This window comes from Fukomys damarensis, unplaced genomic scaffold (assembly GCF_012274545.1).
Source record: "Fukomys damarensis isolate Sample0158 unplaced genomic scaffold, DMR_v1.0_HiC HiC_scaffold_14, whole genome shotgun sequence".
Taxonomy (NCBI): domain Eukaryota; kingdom Metazoa; phylum Chordata; class Mammalia; order Rodentia; family Bathyergidae; genus Fukomys; species Fukomys damarensis.
Genome location: NW_022900926.1, coordinates 41,447,279 through 41,465,190, shown reverse-complemented (window position 1 = coordinate 41,465,190; position 17,912 = coordinate 41,447,279). Strand labels below are relative to the sequence as shown.

Here is a 17,912-nt window from a genome sequence, read left to right as displayed (position 1 = left end):
TTGTAGTATTTTGTTTTTCTGTTGGATTTCTGGAATCTTGATTATTATATGTCTAGGTGTACACTACTAAAATTTCTAACGCCATCCTATTAAAGAAGTCTTACCTTTCTCAAATAGTTTTGGGTCACTTAGATCTAATTTCTTTCACAGTTATGTTTTTTTATTCATAATTGTGTTTCTTATAATTATAGGCCCACATTATTGCTCCCTTTAATATTAAAATATATTTTGCTATAGGCACCAGATCATCCTCATTCAAAATATTTCCTCTGGTCAATACTTATAGCAAGATATTTCCCATTTGGATAAATGTCTTCTTTCAATAATATATGCTTCTCAAGAGGTAAAGAATTACTAATAATCATTACAACTGATATTACACTTATGTAGAGATCTAAATTTTTGCAGTGTGTTCATATAAATTAACACATTTGTTCCTGAAGTCATCTTAGAAATAAAAGAAATGTAGGAAATTAAAGTCAGAGTGACTGTTTAGCCCCAAGTCAGGTAATCAGATGGTGGTATAATCTCTATCCTAGAGATAATCATCCTGGAAATAATGATCTATACATGCTTCTGTATTCATAAGATTAATTCAACTGGGAAAAGCTTTCACTAGAAGACGCAATTTGAAAGAGACAAATTTTAAGCAAACTGTGAAAAGTATTGTGGAATAAAGATTAGTTACTATTATCAAAAGGGTCATTGTTGGAACAATGGAGGATTACAGCTTGTTGGGGACAGAAAGTCAATTTGTCTTGATGAGAATAAAGTATTTTTGTCAAAACAGGAGATCAAAGTCAGTTTGTGAATGTGAGAATGGCAAATATCAATTTCTTTCCTGGCTGGTAGGCAGCTTGCTTTTCCAACTGTACCTTAAAAACAAAGAAGCATAATTCACTGTGTCACTGGGGATTCTCACTAATGAGCATAGAGAACAAGGCGGGAATGTGCTGTCATATGTTCTTAGTGCTGTGTAACACTGCTATTACCTGTATGGGGACCTCCCCTGTCTCAATCACTTTCTTTGTTTCTGGACCATAATAACTGACACCTGCACTGTAAAGGAGGAAAAGTTTATTCTGACTCATGTATTTTAGAGGTTGCAGTCTGCTGTCTCCAGGGCAGAAGTGACATGGGATAGAGCTTGGTGCAGAAGAAAGTTGTTGATACCATAGCAATTGGGAAGGAGACAGAGAAAGTGAAGGAGGTGGAGAGGGAGATACACCTTTCTGGATCAAAAACCCAGTGGCCTCTCTTCCAACAAGACCCCATCTCCTAAAAGTCCTGTCTATGGCACATGAGGCTCTTGGGGACATCTAGATATAAAATATAACATTTCCTATCCCTAGAGGTTAAGACATCACTCAGGGCCACTTGAGATTAAAGAAAAAAGGGACAAATTTAAATCATGCAAATTTAGGAAACTTCAGAGACTTAATCTTGTCATCCAGCATTGCAGAAATGAGGCTAGGAACATCTCAAGTGAAAGCAAGGGAAATTTTCATGAAGGCTTTCCCTAACTAGTGTGCAGTCATTCTTACCACTTGCTCCCATTCTCTCTCCTCAAAAGCAGAAGAGCCTACACATCCCAGAGAACACTGACATGTGACCTGAAACAAAGGCAAAATGGAGCCAGAAGTACAGAAAAGTATATTAAAGTGCAAGAAGGCTACAGAGCTTCTTTTTTGATCATTTATTATAGTAGAGAAATTTATCAATGTGATTGCTCATAGCAGTTACTTATTATTTGTCCAACAGGAGGAGGTTATATATTAGGTATAAAATTTCTATTCCTCAAAAATGTTAATAGTAGGCAAATTCAATAGGTATTTGTTGGTTTTCATTTGCATATCTCATTATATGTTCATTAGTTATTTGGGTTACCTCTTTTGATGAAGTGCCTTTTCAAGTGTTTTGGCCATTTTTTCCCTATGTTGTCTTTCTTTTACTTATATGTAGAAGTTATCTCTACATTCTGAGCCCTTCCTTATCTATGTGTTACAAAATCTCCCATTCTGTGACTTGTGTGCTCACTCCTTTGTTGGTATCTTTGGATAAATTGCTAATTTTTATGTAGATAGATTTAGCAATCTTTTCCCTTCTAATAAAAAATTCCTTTTGTTTCTTTGTAGAAATCTTCTACATAAAGATGTTCCACTGTTTTATATTTAGAGGGTTTATTATGTCAACTTTTACATTGTAATCTATAATCCACTATGTACTTATGAATGGTATGAGACAGAAATCAAGTTTCTTTATTTTTAAACATAAAGTTATTCAACTGACCTAGATCCTAAATATCTTTCTTTACTATGGTGCCACATTATTACATATTGTGACAAGATATGTGTGCAACTGAATATGTTTATATAGCCTAGTCATACAATTTTGTATATGAGAAAATATTTATAACATTCTTAACATAGGCTAAAGATTAGAGAGCTAAAAATCACTTCCAGGATGGGAATACCCAAACAAGCAAACAAAAGACTAGCAAACAGTATACATATATGAAAAGCATGCCAGGATTAAAAGCAGTTAAGTACTCCGCCCACTTACTGTCTAGGACATCCTTTCTGCATGCCCTGGATCCTCCTCATCTTCCTTTGAGGATATCCAGACATCATCTGAATCAGCAGAGCTAAGCCCAGAGGCAGCAGCCAAGAAAAAATCGCCTGCATTTTCTGAGGACCTTCAGTAAAGGACTTCTCATGGTTTTCTCACTTTATCTTAGAGCCATTGGTGGCAACCGCCATGGTGGGCACCACCTCTTCGTCTGTCCTCACTCACTTCTGTCTACGGTCCAGTTTTTTAGTAGCAGTGATATCAATCCCAAAGAAACCAAGACAATAATACTATAGCTGCTCTTTCAACATTTAAATTTATATGCAAAATCATACTTCTTCAATACATTCTTATCTTCCAGCTACAAATTCTTTTTTTCTCCACAAATAATGATGTAATTTATTCAGACAATTAATATATTTCAAAGGCCATACAGTACGGTGGTAAAGACATGGGTCTGGAGGTCAGAATTATCATGAGGTCTAATACTGTCCCACCCACATTCCTTATTTAGGGCCATGTGATTTTCTGTAAGCTAAGTAACATGAATTCTTGGTATCTTATTTTTCCTAGGCTATGCAATGGGCTTAACATTTTCTTCTACTTGGTAGAATGAAGATCAATACGCATGCAAAATGTCTAACAAATTATAAGAGTAATAGAAATCATTAACTATTGTCAAATGTATTCTAGCTTTGTGAGATATATTTTTATGAAATTATTCTAACATATATATGAGTCTGGACTGACCATATATGAAAACAGTCCTATATACTGTATTCTGAAAATATCACAAAGTACCTATTTGTTCTGGCTCAGGAAAGGAGCCTGACATAGAACTGTACAGTGATAGCAGCAGGTGTCAGAGTTTGACCCTTCCCTCGAGGAAAATATGCGAGGAGGAGGCACATCATTAGAGGCAGTGACTGCTTTGAATGGTTTGGGTTATGCAGGTAACATCAATAGCTAGCTTGATCATTGTAAAAGATAGGGAGTGGGCAAATTGATTGATGCATGGCCTAGTCACACAAGCACAAGTGATTCTATGTATTCTGGTTTGGTTTGGTTTTTGAGATAAGGTCTCACTATGTAGCCCAGGCTGGCCATGAACTAAAAGCAAACCTCCTGCCTCAGCCTTTTCAGTGATGGGATTACAGGTGTACACCACCATTCCCAGCTGCATGCATTTCTCAATATTCTGTCTTGGCCAAATAAAAGAATCATGGGAAAGATGGCATAAAGAAATGAATTTGGATCCTGGAGATGCTACTGAAGCATATTGTCACCTGGTTTGCCTGCACTGGCCAAGTTCCATCACATCTACTCCAACCAGAGTATGTTACCTGATCTCCTATCAGAATGCTTTATCTCAGCTTGTAGTACCTGGAATAGGTCCTTGAACCATAAATTCAATAAATATCTGCTTAATGAGTAGACTGTCTTTTATGGTGTCTTTCATGGTAAAGCATATGTTACAGATCAGAGATGCATACATATACTACTTTGCCTATGATATTGATCTCACAGGTTACTAATATATCTGCATGGACAATTCCACCAAAAATGTGTGGGGGTGATCATATTAGGACTCCCATGTCAGGGCAGTAGCTCTTAGTGTAAAAATCTATATCTGGAGATAGAAATCCTTGAAATTCCACTTCCAGTTCATGTAAGACACAGGGTGTGGGGCTATGTTTTCTGCAATTTAGAATTTGTCAAATTAATAAGGAAAGGAAGCAACATGCCATGACCCTTCCTTCAATAAATAACTTTGCAATTCAGGTTCTTGAGACTATTGCTTATTTTGTTGCAAATAATTCTGCAAGCTGTGTAAACCACAAAGACCAAAACTATGAATACAATATTTTAACTGTTATGAGAAAAATAGAAATGTACAGAATGTCTATAGATAGCAAGGTAGATGATATCACACTGGTAATCACTAAAAAAGTCCCAGGAATTCAAAATTTCTATCTGAAATTAAGAATAGACACAAATCATATTTGCAATGGAAAGTAACTTAACCTAGTTTATAATCAACTGATAATTACAAGGATAAAGTGGCAATTAAAAATACACACACCATTCAATAGTCTTCTAGGTTAAAAATTTTATCTACAGATTATGCGGGCATTTCTTTCAGTGAAAAAAAAAAAAAAACCTTTAAAAATAAAGCCTGACTGTCAGCAAAGTCTTAGCAAGACCTCCGTGGATGCTTCATTAATGTTGCTGCCTCTTTCTTAACATCCATCATCAAAAAATGAACTGCTTAAAATCCACAAGGTTACAACATGAAAAGACCTGACTAGGTACAAAACTGGCCCAGGAGGATAGGCAATATTGCCCACCTCTTACCAGAAGGACTGCTGTGTACCTGCAGTGACAGTTAAATGAAATGGTAAGGCATATGATTTCATGCCGAAGCACCTGTAACATCTCCAAGAAACCCTGTGGATGCAGCTGCTCTGTTCTGAAATCTATAGTCTTCACCATAGGAGAAATGAAGGTCACTGACTGACATTAAACTGACATGGTTCATATTGCAAAATATCAATATAGATAAAATATTTCTCGTATGATTTCTTAAGTAACTGACCCAAAACAATATAGCTTAGTAATCTATATCATATTACTTAGTATTCAAAGTTGGATTTCCTTCTTATTCCTGATAGCTCCTAAAAACTCTGCATTGACTAATTTGCCATTTTATTTCATTAACTTTTACAAAATTCACTCAGAAAGGATGTTTAAAAAGGAGAACACTCTATATGAAAAGAAATTGCTTTCTGTTTATTACACCTCATGAAATGGATTTACTTTGATCAAAGTCAGCAAATATTTAAATATTCTTAATACAAAAACTGGTGCTGGACATTATTGGGAAGATCTGTTCTTTGAGCACAAGATAAATCTGGGCTTTGGCTCTCACGTATTCTGCAAATTTCCCAGAGCACACAGACTTGGGGACAGCGCTGTTGTTTTCAAATATTAATGGTTTTTAAAGACATGAGGCACACAGTGGAAAGTCTAACTTATTCCTGTCTCCATATCTCATTTTATTGCTACACTTTCCCTTCCACATGAAATCCACCAGTTTGCCTAACAACCTTACAGAAAATCAGTACCAAGAAAGAGAAATAATGTTTAATGTAAAATTCTGCAAATCACATGCACTTGGCTTTTTTGGTCGAATACCTTTGTGATATGACCAGATATAATTTTTTAAACACCTTAGCCTTAATTTCTTCAACTGTAACAGTCTAATTCGTTTAAAATAAATGCAAATAAAATATTCTGCATCAATATGTTTGAATCTCAGAGTACTATATTCAAATCTCCTTTTACTAAGGAAGGACCAATGCAAAAGATGGGCTATGGAAAGCTTTATAGCACCTCTTCAACAAGATTGGATTAGACTAGGGTTTGCCATACTTTCTCAGAGAAGAATCACTCATAGCAGAAATAAAATTTACTCCTTGGAGTATTGGGCACAGTGTGAAGTAGCCTGCTTTACGACAGAAGACATATCTTTGAAGTTTGCTCTTTCATCTTAAAAAAGTTATAAGATTTTCCATTCTGTTCTGTAACATGCTCCTGCTTATTGTGATACAAATGCTGTATTCTTGACCAGTTTGATTATGCCGTTCAATTTTTTCCTCAACACTATATAAAATTGGACACTCCAAGACACTCCCTATACTTACACAAAGGTAGCTATTGCCCATGGTGTGGTACATGGTGCGTTGAACACTACTGAGGTCTAATGAGAGAAATATATAGCTCTACAATTACCAAGACTCTAGTGCTGAAACCAGCAAAAATCATACAGCAATTTTTCATTGAAGAAACAAAGCCACTTACTGCAAAAGGCCATGCTGCAGACTGCAGTCAGTTTACCTGAGCAGGCCTAGCCTGCTGAGGCTCCAGGGTTACCTGGTGACTGGATGAAATGGTCAGGTCCCATCTGACTGCAAAGTGTTGAAAAAGCGTTAAATTGACAGAAGGAAAGGTTAAAGTTTCCCTGCAATTTTGTCTCAAAAATGAGAAGAATAAAGAACTTAATTTTGAAGCACAAAAATGTCAACTACTATATAACCAAAATTAAAATGTAAATTGACAAAAAGAAGCTTAGGACATAACAAATGCATCCCAAGGGAACATAGCTAAGATCCCCAAGTCTTATCTCCCTTTGTTAAATGAGAATGAACAAATGCATACCAGAATACTATCAAGTGATAGTTAAATCACTCTCACCAGGGATACCAGGAACAAGTACAAATCGACTTTGAAATAAATCTTTGCTAATCTCTAGGCCCAAGTAAATCTGTTAAGTCTGCAATCCATTCAATAAGCTGAATGAATTTCATTTTAAGACAAATCTGAAGGCAAGAAAATTATAAAACCATTTATATCAAATAGCAATGACATCAAAAACATGCCTTTATGGAAAAAACTGAGGAAAGTTGCAAGGTAGTATCACTTAGATGTAATGCTCTGCTGAGAACTGGATTTTTAAACTTTTTTCAGGAATGTTAAATTTTAACTGTACAAACATGATTATTTTTTAGCTTGTCTTCAGTTTTGTAAATGAAGGAATGATGAATAAAGGAGGAAAGGAGTACAGATTATCTGGCCAATCTTAGGAGAAACACAGAAGAAGAGCAAGGATGAGTTTTTTCTTTTTTGCTAAATCTATTAGGGTAATGATTTTTCTATTTTGCACATTTGCTAATTTTACATTTAAAATTTGTTAAAGAATAAAATAGTAGAGTGAGAATCAATATGCAGAAATAATGGTTATCCCTTAGCAAACACTGATATAGGGCAGATCCCAAGATACACATACTAGTTAGGGAAGAATATGTATGTCTGTCGGCTTTGCCTTTGTTTAGGTCATATGACTTAACATTGTTATTCCTGAGTCACACTAAGATATCTAAAAATACATTGAACCTTTTGGCAGCATTTCTACTGAGAATACCAAACCATTCTACTATTCTGCCTGTGGCTCAAGTTTTCGCTTTTTGTTTAACTCATTGCATTTTTATTCCTAAACCTCAGACTACCAACTGGTGAGCTTGAATAAGTGAAGATCAACATGTTAGATAAGTAGAGCAGACTATAACCTTGATTTCAGAAGGAAGCCTGCATATTCATATAAAAACTTAGGAGGTTCTGGTTCTCTAATGGTTCGCTTCATTCTTTATAAGAGAAGACAATGTTTTATCTGAAATATAAACTCAAAGAACACAAATTACATATGTGAACTAAATTTTAAACCTAGAAATTATCAATGAATAGCACATTTTTCTTATTTATTCTCTTACATATAATACATGATTTGGGAGGTAGCATCATTGAAAATCTTATCTGTTGCTGCATCTGTCAGTGTACAACATAAAAAACAAATGTTTTCTCAAATGGTATGATAAATGTGCAAACTGTGAAGAAATAAGATCTCTCTTTTCTGCAGTCTTTTAGAACCAAATCACCCACTTAACTCCTTGTATTTTATACATAAATTAAAGGGAAAACAAAGTATGTTGTTCTCTAAAGGTTAAAAAGTTAGCTAAGTGGCGCTGGAGCTCCTTGATATATTACTGAAGACGTAGGTCAATGAACACAAGACACAGACTAAATTATATGTCTATAAAGCACAAATATAAAATTCTTATTTTCTATTAGTATTATAAGAGGTACAGAGGAAAGAGATTTATAGATAAATTAACTGTATCCTTGGATTTCACCTCATATGGTTAAGTATGTCTAATTTGATGAATGACGCACAATTAATGCATACATAAAAATTTAAATATCATAGCATATAGATAAAACATCTATTTTCAAATCTGTCATTAAGAATTTTGAGAGTCACAAATTTACCGTCAGTAAGAGGTAAAATTGTATAATAACCGAAGGAATATAATTACATATAAATTCCAACACCTATAATCTATGTAAATAAAAGATATAGTAGATAGTATAATTATTGAGTGAGAAAATAATTGCTGAGACCAGATGTATTCCATATATTCTCCCTAAAGTTTTTGAACTAAGAAAATTTTGTATCACATTCTCACAGCATAAAATGCAAATAAACAAATGAGAAATGTTTGAGCTTACTACAGATATAAAAGAAATATAACTCTAAAACTGCTAGAGGTCAGAAGTGCCAAATTCTTGTTCCCCCGAATATCAAAGAATGAATTCCAAGAGACAAGAGAATTAAGAGCAGGAAAGGTTCAGTGAGAGTTATCACTGAGAGACACAAGGGGTTTCCAAAAGTGGGTTACCACCAATGCCCTTTGTCAAGAGTAATATGTACAGCAAAGTTACAATGTGGGCACAACATGGGTCAAACTACAATCAACTTGTAGGATTACAAGTATATTTGCTTTGCTAATATTAATCCACAAGGGAATTGAATCATGTAGCAAAGGTACATGGAAAGAAGAAAGACATTTTTGGGAAGGGGTGGGTCCAGATGCTGTGGTCACCTACCTGGGCAACTGACACCCATCTGGACTTACTGGACCGTGTGATGCTGATTACAGTGTAATTCCAAGTGATTGTTTAGCCTTCAGGGAAGTGTGTATGCCTGGCATTTCATCTCTATCTTGAGATCTGGCCTTCTTCAGATTTGCCTTCAGCCACAATTCTGATGTCTTTATTTTTATGCTGACTTCCTTTAGAGTCCAGTCCTTCTCTGACTGTTTATTAATTTCTATCTAACTTAGCTGCCTATGGTACTACTAACAATTTAAATCTAAATATTGTTATTTCTTGTATCAAATATGTAAAAACTGAAAATATACAGTGCTAGAAGAAAACCCTAAAGGAGCCATGTCAAACTTGAGTATTCACAATCTTAAGAGAGAAAGGGAGAGACCGTGAGAAAGAGATTTGACATTATGCATAAAAAACCTTAAAAAAGTCAATTACCACTGACTTGTTCCTATTCCTATAACTATATGCTTAGAATCAAAGCATGGAGTCAATTATTTATATAAAAGCATACAGGTTTCAGTTTTACTTATTTTATATATAAAAAAACCCTAAAAGTAATCTAAGTCATCAACCATGGGGAAGTAGAGTTCTTCCATAGGATAAAATTATAGGTACCTTTTTTTTTGTACTGGAGATTAAACTCGGATCCTTGTGCTTGCAACGCAGGCCACCGAACCGCTGAGCTAAATCCCCAGCCCTACAGGTACCTATTTTTAAAATTGCTTTCATGTGATATTTCATGGCAGAGAAAAGTTACCATGGTGTCATGTTAAGTGTAATGGGCCACATACAAACTATACATATGCTATAATTACAAATTGCACACACATAAACATATGTAAACACAAAGGCACAATAAAAATTTTAAAATATTAAAAAAATTTAATCATTAGGATTAAAATAATTTCTAACATGTTTTCATAGTTTATTGTGAGTGAGTTACTTTTAAAGAATAAAGCACTATCGGGGAGCGAAAATCCCATAGTGATCACTCAACTACAACATATACTATTAGAATGTCCTCTTGCAAGTTTCATGACAGCCTTACCCATAAATCTTTCAAAGAAAGAAGAAAGGGTCTCTTTCTCTTTCCAACCTATAGGGCATTTCTCTGCTTCATTATGCAGGAAGGGGCTTTATTCATTCAAGTGGTTGGCTTGTACACACAAATTTTAACTGAATATAGTATACTTTCTATTTATAGAATCACCCAAATTAAAAATATGAAAACCTTATTGCAACAATTTTCCTTTTCCAGCAATTATCCCCCCGTGTACCTGGGAAGCAGCCCATTTTCTTCAAAAGATTTTGCCAGTTATTAATGTAAAAGTGGCAGCTTAGCAGCAGGAAATAGAGAGGGCAATACTCGTAGTCAAATAATATGATCATCTCTACATATTTTAATGTCATGTTTATCATGTTAATGGAAGGTTTTTAAACACAGGCTGGCAGCACTGCATTCTGACTTAAAGAAAAAAAATGATGAAGTTTTCTTTTGAAAAGTGGTTTTTATTACCTATTCCTATCAGAGTCCATGTGCCTTCATTTTTAGCACTGCCCAGTATCTTTCCTGAAATACCAGAAGCATCATCTCAGCTGCTCTTCTTACATTTTCAAAGCATTAGTCACACATAGCCATTCCCCTTGTGAAAAAAGTTGAAAGGCTCTATTTTTAGGCAATATTATGCTACTTCTTGCCAGAGTAGTGAATAAACACAAAGTAAAGAAAAATATGTCTCATTTCTTTTCCTTCTCAAAAACATGGTTGTTTACAGATATTGTTAAGGGTTTAGGTTTCTTTTATGCAATATTTTAATTTAAATTTAATTTAACCATTATAGATATCATGTTAGGGATATTAATACCTGCTAATCATGAAATCATAGAGTACAAAGTACCTTTCAAATGTCACCGAGTACAGACCCAAAAGCCAACTAGGGTATACACCTATTTTTGCACAAATATATGAAAAAGTTTCTCTGACTTTATTCAATAATTCATTTTGGCATTCTGTCTGTATCACAAGTGCAACATCCTGAGTTTGATCCCTGGTACTGAAAAAACAAAAAATTAAAGTTCCTCCTATTATCACAGCTAATTCCCCACTATTGCCATATGAACTTATTTGCAAATCTCAGAGAATATGTACTGAAGCAAAATTATTTTATTCTGACCATCTCAACTGTTTACTCTGCAGATTAAACAGACACAGATTCTTCAACTGTGCCCTTGGCCTCTAAGCTATAATTCAAGTCTAGTCATTTTTTCCCTTTTTTCTAATGCAACATCTCCATATTTTCTTTCTTTGCTAGCATCCAATAGAATTAGAAATAAAAGAATGCAAAATTAGCTACATGATTCACTTTGGGTGTATAAATGAATGTATATGGTCCCTCAATGTTAAAGCAGACAGATACATGAAAGAACTGAATTATATGGAAAAGATATTTGAAGAATGCACTATATGGGCTACATAACCTAGGAATAGATATCTATAAATTGTTATTCTATTCCTAACATTAGAATTAGAATATTTTAAAATTATTTTAGAACTTATTGATGAGATTAAGTTTACATTTTATGTTCTAAAACACAAGTATATATCTGAAGATTAATGAATATTACACTACTTATGTCATCTCACTTATTTGGGGTCCCTCCTTGACTAAAGACTGAACAAATTAATTGGAATTTTCAATAGTTTCATCACCTTAAAACATACCCATACCAGATAAGAGAGCATTGAAATAGGTCAGGAAGAAGTCATAAAGGGGCTGGTGCTGGGCAGGCAGGACGCTGAGGGGACACTCTCTGGGAGCCTTACCTGATGTCTGTGCACACTATGCAAGTGATGTCCCGGCTGTTGGTTGTTATTAGATTCAAAGCCACTGATTTGTCCTGGTTGGAGGTTGGGTGTGCTCCACACTTGAAGAAAAATTCCTGAAAGAATGAGAAACATAATCAGACCAATGGATCCCAGCAGGCTAATTTCCCTTATCTAGATATATTGATAGAAAATGATCTCTGTACAAGAGAAGAAATTTGCCATTTCTTCTGAATTAGGAATAAATCAGCCTCATATCTTTACAGGAAAAGAAAGCCCTTGCCTGGTGCCAAACTAGTCAACAATTCCCTCTTATAGGGAAGGCACTAACTGAGCTTTCTTCACTGCTTTGAGTTGGGAGCACTGGAAACACTCTGTGCCCATCTTTCTATCACACGTCTTAAGAATAAGAGAGTCTGGAAGGAAGAAAGAAGGTAGATGAAAGAGAAAGCCTAAAGCAACATCAAAAAAAATTTTTTTAAACTTTTTCATTTCTTCCTTTTCTAATTTTTATGTCTTTTCTCACATCTCTTCTTTTCATTCATACAACAGGGTGTTTGGCCAGTCATCACTGGACTTCTCAAGTAATAGATACTTTTCATGACACTAATATCCAGGAAGCCAAATTTTCTGCTACTTCAAAATATCTATGTAACTATGTTTCTGAGCAGCAGAAGAACCCTACATATCACATTATTTCCTCACTTGGCTTGAGTATAACTACCTGGAATACAGAGTATTTTCCCTTTATAGTGCAAATGAGATGTTGGCAAACTTCTGTGGAAAGTTCAATCTAATGAAGGAGACAAAAGACCTCTACACTGAAAAACTACAAGACTCTGAAAAAAAAGCTTGAAGAGGATATAAGAAAATGGAAAGACATCCTTTACTCCTTGGTAGGAAGAATCAATATAGTGAAAGTGGCCATACATCCAAAACTGCTATGCAGATTCAATGCAATCAAGATTGAAATCTCAACAGTATATTTCACAGAACATGAGAAAACAATACAAAAAATCATTAGGAACTGAAGAGACTTAGAATAGCAAAAGCAGCCTGAGATCACCCGGCGGGTGCGCGACTTCCCGGACTGTGTGACAACAGACCCAGCAAGGACCCAAAGACCCCGGAGGGTGTCTCTTCAGGTGCCTGCCTGCCTGCCTGCCTGCCTGCCTGCCTGCCTGCCTGCCTGCCTGCCTGCCTGCCTGCCTGCCTGCCTGCCTGCCTGCCTGAGATCATCTGGCAGGTGCACGACCTCCTGGACTGCGTAACATCTGACCCAGTAAGGAAGGTAGCAGCGCGGGCGCCCTTGAAACACCCCCACGACCTTCCCCCCCATTCTCAAACCTCCTTATTGGGCCAGTTCTAGACCAACAGTGCAGAGGCATAGGTTCTCATGAAGGGTAGTTTTCTGACCTCCCAACTTTGAACATCTTTAAAGAAAAGGCAGGGGAAACCTGTAATAGAACTGAGTGGAGTTCAACCCTGAGGGTAGGGAAACTCAAGTTAGGCCTTGTAGACTGTGTTCAGTCTCGGTAGTGGGGAACTGCCATTGGCTAGCTGAGACCAGGGGATTCAGTTCTGCATATGGCTATACATGTGGTATAATATGAGAACAGAGACAGTTGGAAAGAGGCCCTTCAAATTCTTTTTTTTTCTCTCTCTCTTTTTTCTTTTCCTCATTCCACCCTAAAATTTCTTTCGTTTTTCTGTCCTCTCTCTCCACTCAGTCTCTTGCTCCACCATATTGTCTCTCATCTCCCTTTTTATTCTGGCTTCTGCCCTAACTCAGACTTCTTCTTTTATTATTTTTTGTTTTTGGGAGGGGTTTCTCTTTATGTTCTTTTCTCCAGTTATTTTACCTCACTCATGGCTCTGTACCTTCAAGGGAAGGCAAGCGCATGTTATTGTTAAGGGAATATATTCTTGTCCTTATTGCTGCACTCTCTCTATACCCCCTGAAGTTAATAGCTTTGTAAAGATAGTAAGGTAATTCTACAACCTCTGGATTCACTTCAAACCTGCTCTAATTCTTTCACTTATCTAATCCTCTTGTTCTAAGTCGAACCACCCATCCTAAATGGTAAAGATGCCATATTGAAAAGAATATTCACTGCAAACATACTATGAGCTGCTTCTTGAAATTAATCTAATTCACATGAGTTAAAGGTGATACATTAATGACTACCACAAGTGGTCAGTTTGCAAGCTGTGCCTGATCCTATTGGGCTGCTTAATGTATCAATTGGGATACAAGGTTGTGATTGATTTAAAGAGTTGTTTTCTCTGATATTATGAAAATGAGGATGTCTATGAGTCATTAGAAACTCAAAAGCTAAAACGTAACTATCTTAGGAAGATTTAAGTAGTACCCAGAAATTAAAGAAAGACAACCCAACAATAAAAATAAAAATGAGAAAACACTTAAGCAAGACACAAAAAAGGATTCCCAGTTCACCAATGGCAAATAGTAGGAGAAATGAGGATGAAAAGTCTGATAGTGAACCAATAGGACACCCTGGACCCATAGCACAGGAGGTAACAAAACAGATCAATCAGGCTCTAAAAAAATTCAAATCAGAAATAATTTCCCAGTTAACCAGAGAGATGATGGGCAAAATGGAAGTCATGATTCGAGAGTCTAGAGCAGAAAATGACAAAAAAATAGATGAGGTCAAGACCATGATAGAAGCCATGAAGACTCAGCATAAGAAAGACATGGAAACAATGAATGCCCAACAGAGGAAAGAAATGGAATCCATAAAACAGATTCAAACAGATATCCAGGAGATTAAAAACTCTATTGAAAGTGTACGCAACAGAATAAAAGATTGCGAAGATAGAATTTCAGATATAGAAGATAGGATAGCAGTCAGTGACCGTGAAAAAAGAGGTCTCTTAAAAACAGTAAGGGATCATGAGAAATCAATCCAACAACTCCTAGATGATACAAAGAAAAATAACATAAGACTGATAGGAATTCATGAAAAAACAGGAGAAAACACAAATGATATAAAAAAGCTCTTCACAGAATTAATGACAGAAAACTTCCCAAACAGAAGGGAAGAATTAGACATACAGATAAGTGAGGCATATAGAACCCCAACTAGCCACGATCAAAAAAAATCTACACCTAGACATATAATAATCAAGATTCCAGAAATCCAACAGAAAAACAAAATACTACAAGCAGTAAGAGAAAAGAAACAAATCACATGCAAAGGGAAGCCCATTAGAATCACAGCAGACTTTTCAACACAAACCCTTAGGTCAAGGAGAGCCTGGAGTGAGGTATTCCAAGTCCTAAAAGAAAAGAATCTCCAACCTAGACTTTTGTATCCTGCAAAACTCTCTTTCAAAATAGATGGGGAAATAAAATACTTCCACGACAAAGAGCACCTGAGAAATTTCATGAACACCAAACCAGCACTGCAAGGAATTCTAAACAATATCCTAGAAAAGGACAACGAAATTCACAATAACATGAGGCCCAACAGACCAAATCAAATAGGCAAGGCAAGAAACTAAAAGGAGATGGGAGAAAAAGTAAAAAGAGTCAACAAATGGACAAAAACATGACAAGAATAAGTCAAAATATATCAGTTGTAACCATCAATGTTAATGGCCTCAATTCACCAATCAAGAGAAACAGATTGGCAGAATGGATTAAGAAGCAAAATCCAACAATATGTTGTATACAAGAAACACACCTAGTGCAAAAGGAAGTCCATAGACTGAAAGTGAAAGGATGGAAAACAATTCTCCATGCGTCAGGAGTCCAGAAAAAAGCAGGGGTAGCAATCTTATTCTCAGATAAAGTAAATTTCAAACCAAAACTCATTAAGAGAGACAAAGAAGGACACTACATCCTTGTAAAGGGAACAATTCAAGAGGAAGAGCTGACAATCATAAACATATATGCACCAAATATAAATGCCCCCAACTATATAAAACAAATATTAAGTAACATGAAAAACCAAATAAGCACTAATACAATTGTAGTGGGGGATTTAAATACCCCACTATCACAAATTGACAGATCTACTAGGCAGAAAATCAACAATGAAATAATAGAACTGAACCAAGCTTTGGAACACATGCTCTTAATAGATGTTTATAGAGTATTCCACCCCCCAAAATCAGAATATACATTCTTTTCGGCTGCACATGGATCATTCTCCAAAATAGACCACATACTGGCTCACAAAACAGGTCTAAATAAATGCAAAAAATGAAGTCATCTCCCCTGTTTATTATCAGATCATAGTGCAATCAAACTAGACATCAATAGCACAAGAAACTATAGAAACTTCACAAGCACATGGAAACTGAACAACACTCTCCTAAACAATCAATGGATTACAGAGGAAATTAAAGAAGAAATTAGACAGTTTTTACAAATAAATGAGAATGCCAATACAACATAAAGGAATCTTTGGGACACAATGAAAGCAGTGCTATGTGGAAAATTCATAACAATGAATGCCCACACTAGGAAAACAGAGCAGGCTCAAATACACAACTTAACGATAAAACTTAGACTCCTAGAAAAACAAGAGCAAGAAAAACACAAAGCTCGAACAAGAGAGGAAATTATAAAGATCCGAGCAGAAATCAATGCAATTGAAACTAAGAAAACGATACAAAAAATAAATGAAACAAAGAGCTGGTTTTTTGAAAGAATAAATAAAATCGACAAACCCTTAGCTAATCTTATCAAAAAAAAGGAAAGAAAAGGCTCAGATCCATGCAATCAGGAATGAAAAAGGCGAAGTCACAACAGATCCAAAAGAAATCCAGAGGATCATGAACACCTACTTTGAGAACCTGTACTCTAATAAAATGGAAAACACAGAAGAAATGGACAGACTTCTAGATACTTATGAATTACCAAAGTTGAACGAAGAAGATAAAAACATTTTAAACACTCCAATCACAATCAGTGAAATTGAAAATGTAATTAAAAATTTACCAACAAAGAAAAGCTCAGGCCCTGATGGATTCACTGCTGAATTTTACCAGACATTTAGAGAGAAGAACTACTACCATTACTCTTCAAACTTTTCAATGAAATCAAAAGGGAAGCTATACTTCCAAATTCATTCCTGGAAGCAAGTATCACTTTGATTCCCAAACCAGGGAAAGATACAACTAAAAAGGAGAACTACAGACCAGTCTCCTTAATGAATATAGATGCAAAAACCCTTAATAAGATACTAGCAAACAGAATACAGAGGATTATTAAGAAGATCATCCGTTCTGACCAAGTCGAATTTATTCCAGAGATGCAAGGGTGGTTCAACATACGAAAGTCAGTGAATGTAATACATTATATTAACAAAGTCAAGGACAAAAACCATATGATCCTCTCAATAGATGCAGAAAAAGCATTTGATAAAATTCAACACCCATTCATGATAAAAACCCTGCAAAAAATTGGAATAGATGGTCTATACCTCAATTTAATAAAGGCTATTTATGAAAAACCATCAGCCAACATCATATTGAATGGCCAAAAACTGAAAACCTTCATGTTAAAATCAGGAACAAGACAAGGATGCCCACTATCGCCACTTCTCTTCAATATAGTTCTGGAAACATTAGCCACAGCAATTAGACAAGAGAAAGAAATTAAAGCAATAAAGATAGGAAAGGAAGAAGTTACACTATCATCATTTGCTGATGATATGATATTCTACATTGAAGATCCAAAAAACTCCACCAAAAAACTTCTAGACTTAATTGACAGATTCAGTAGAGTATCTGGATACAAGGTGAATACCCAAAAATCAATAGTCTTCTTATACACAAATAACAGACATATGGAAAGAGAAATAAGGGAAAAAATTCCTTTTACAATAGCATCCAAAAAAATGAAGTATCTAGGAAACAATCTAATAAAAGAAGCAAAAGATCTCTACACTGAAAACTACAGAACTCTGAAAATAGAAATCGAAGAGGATATAAAAAAATGGAAAGATATCCCCTGCTCCTGGGTAGGAAGAATCAACAT

General features: G+C 35.5%; 1 protein-coding gene across 3 annotated transcripts in view; it reads right to left on the bottom strand.

Annotated features, from left to right (window-relative positions):
• Prkn (parkin RBR E3 ubiquitin protein ligase) overlaps nucleotides 1–17,912 on the bottom strand; it is a 1,339,037-nt gene that overhangs the window by 568,779 nt on the left and 752,346 nt on the right. For all 3 annotated transcript variants that reach the window (XM_033763332.1, XM_033763333.1, XM_033763334.1), the window contains one exon: nucleotides 11,900–12,015. In XM_033763332.1, the coding sequence (XP_033619223.1) occupies nucleotides 11,900–12,015 (116 nt within the window). The remainder of the gene's footprint in view (nucleotides 1–11,899; nucleotides 12,016–17,912) is intronic.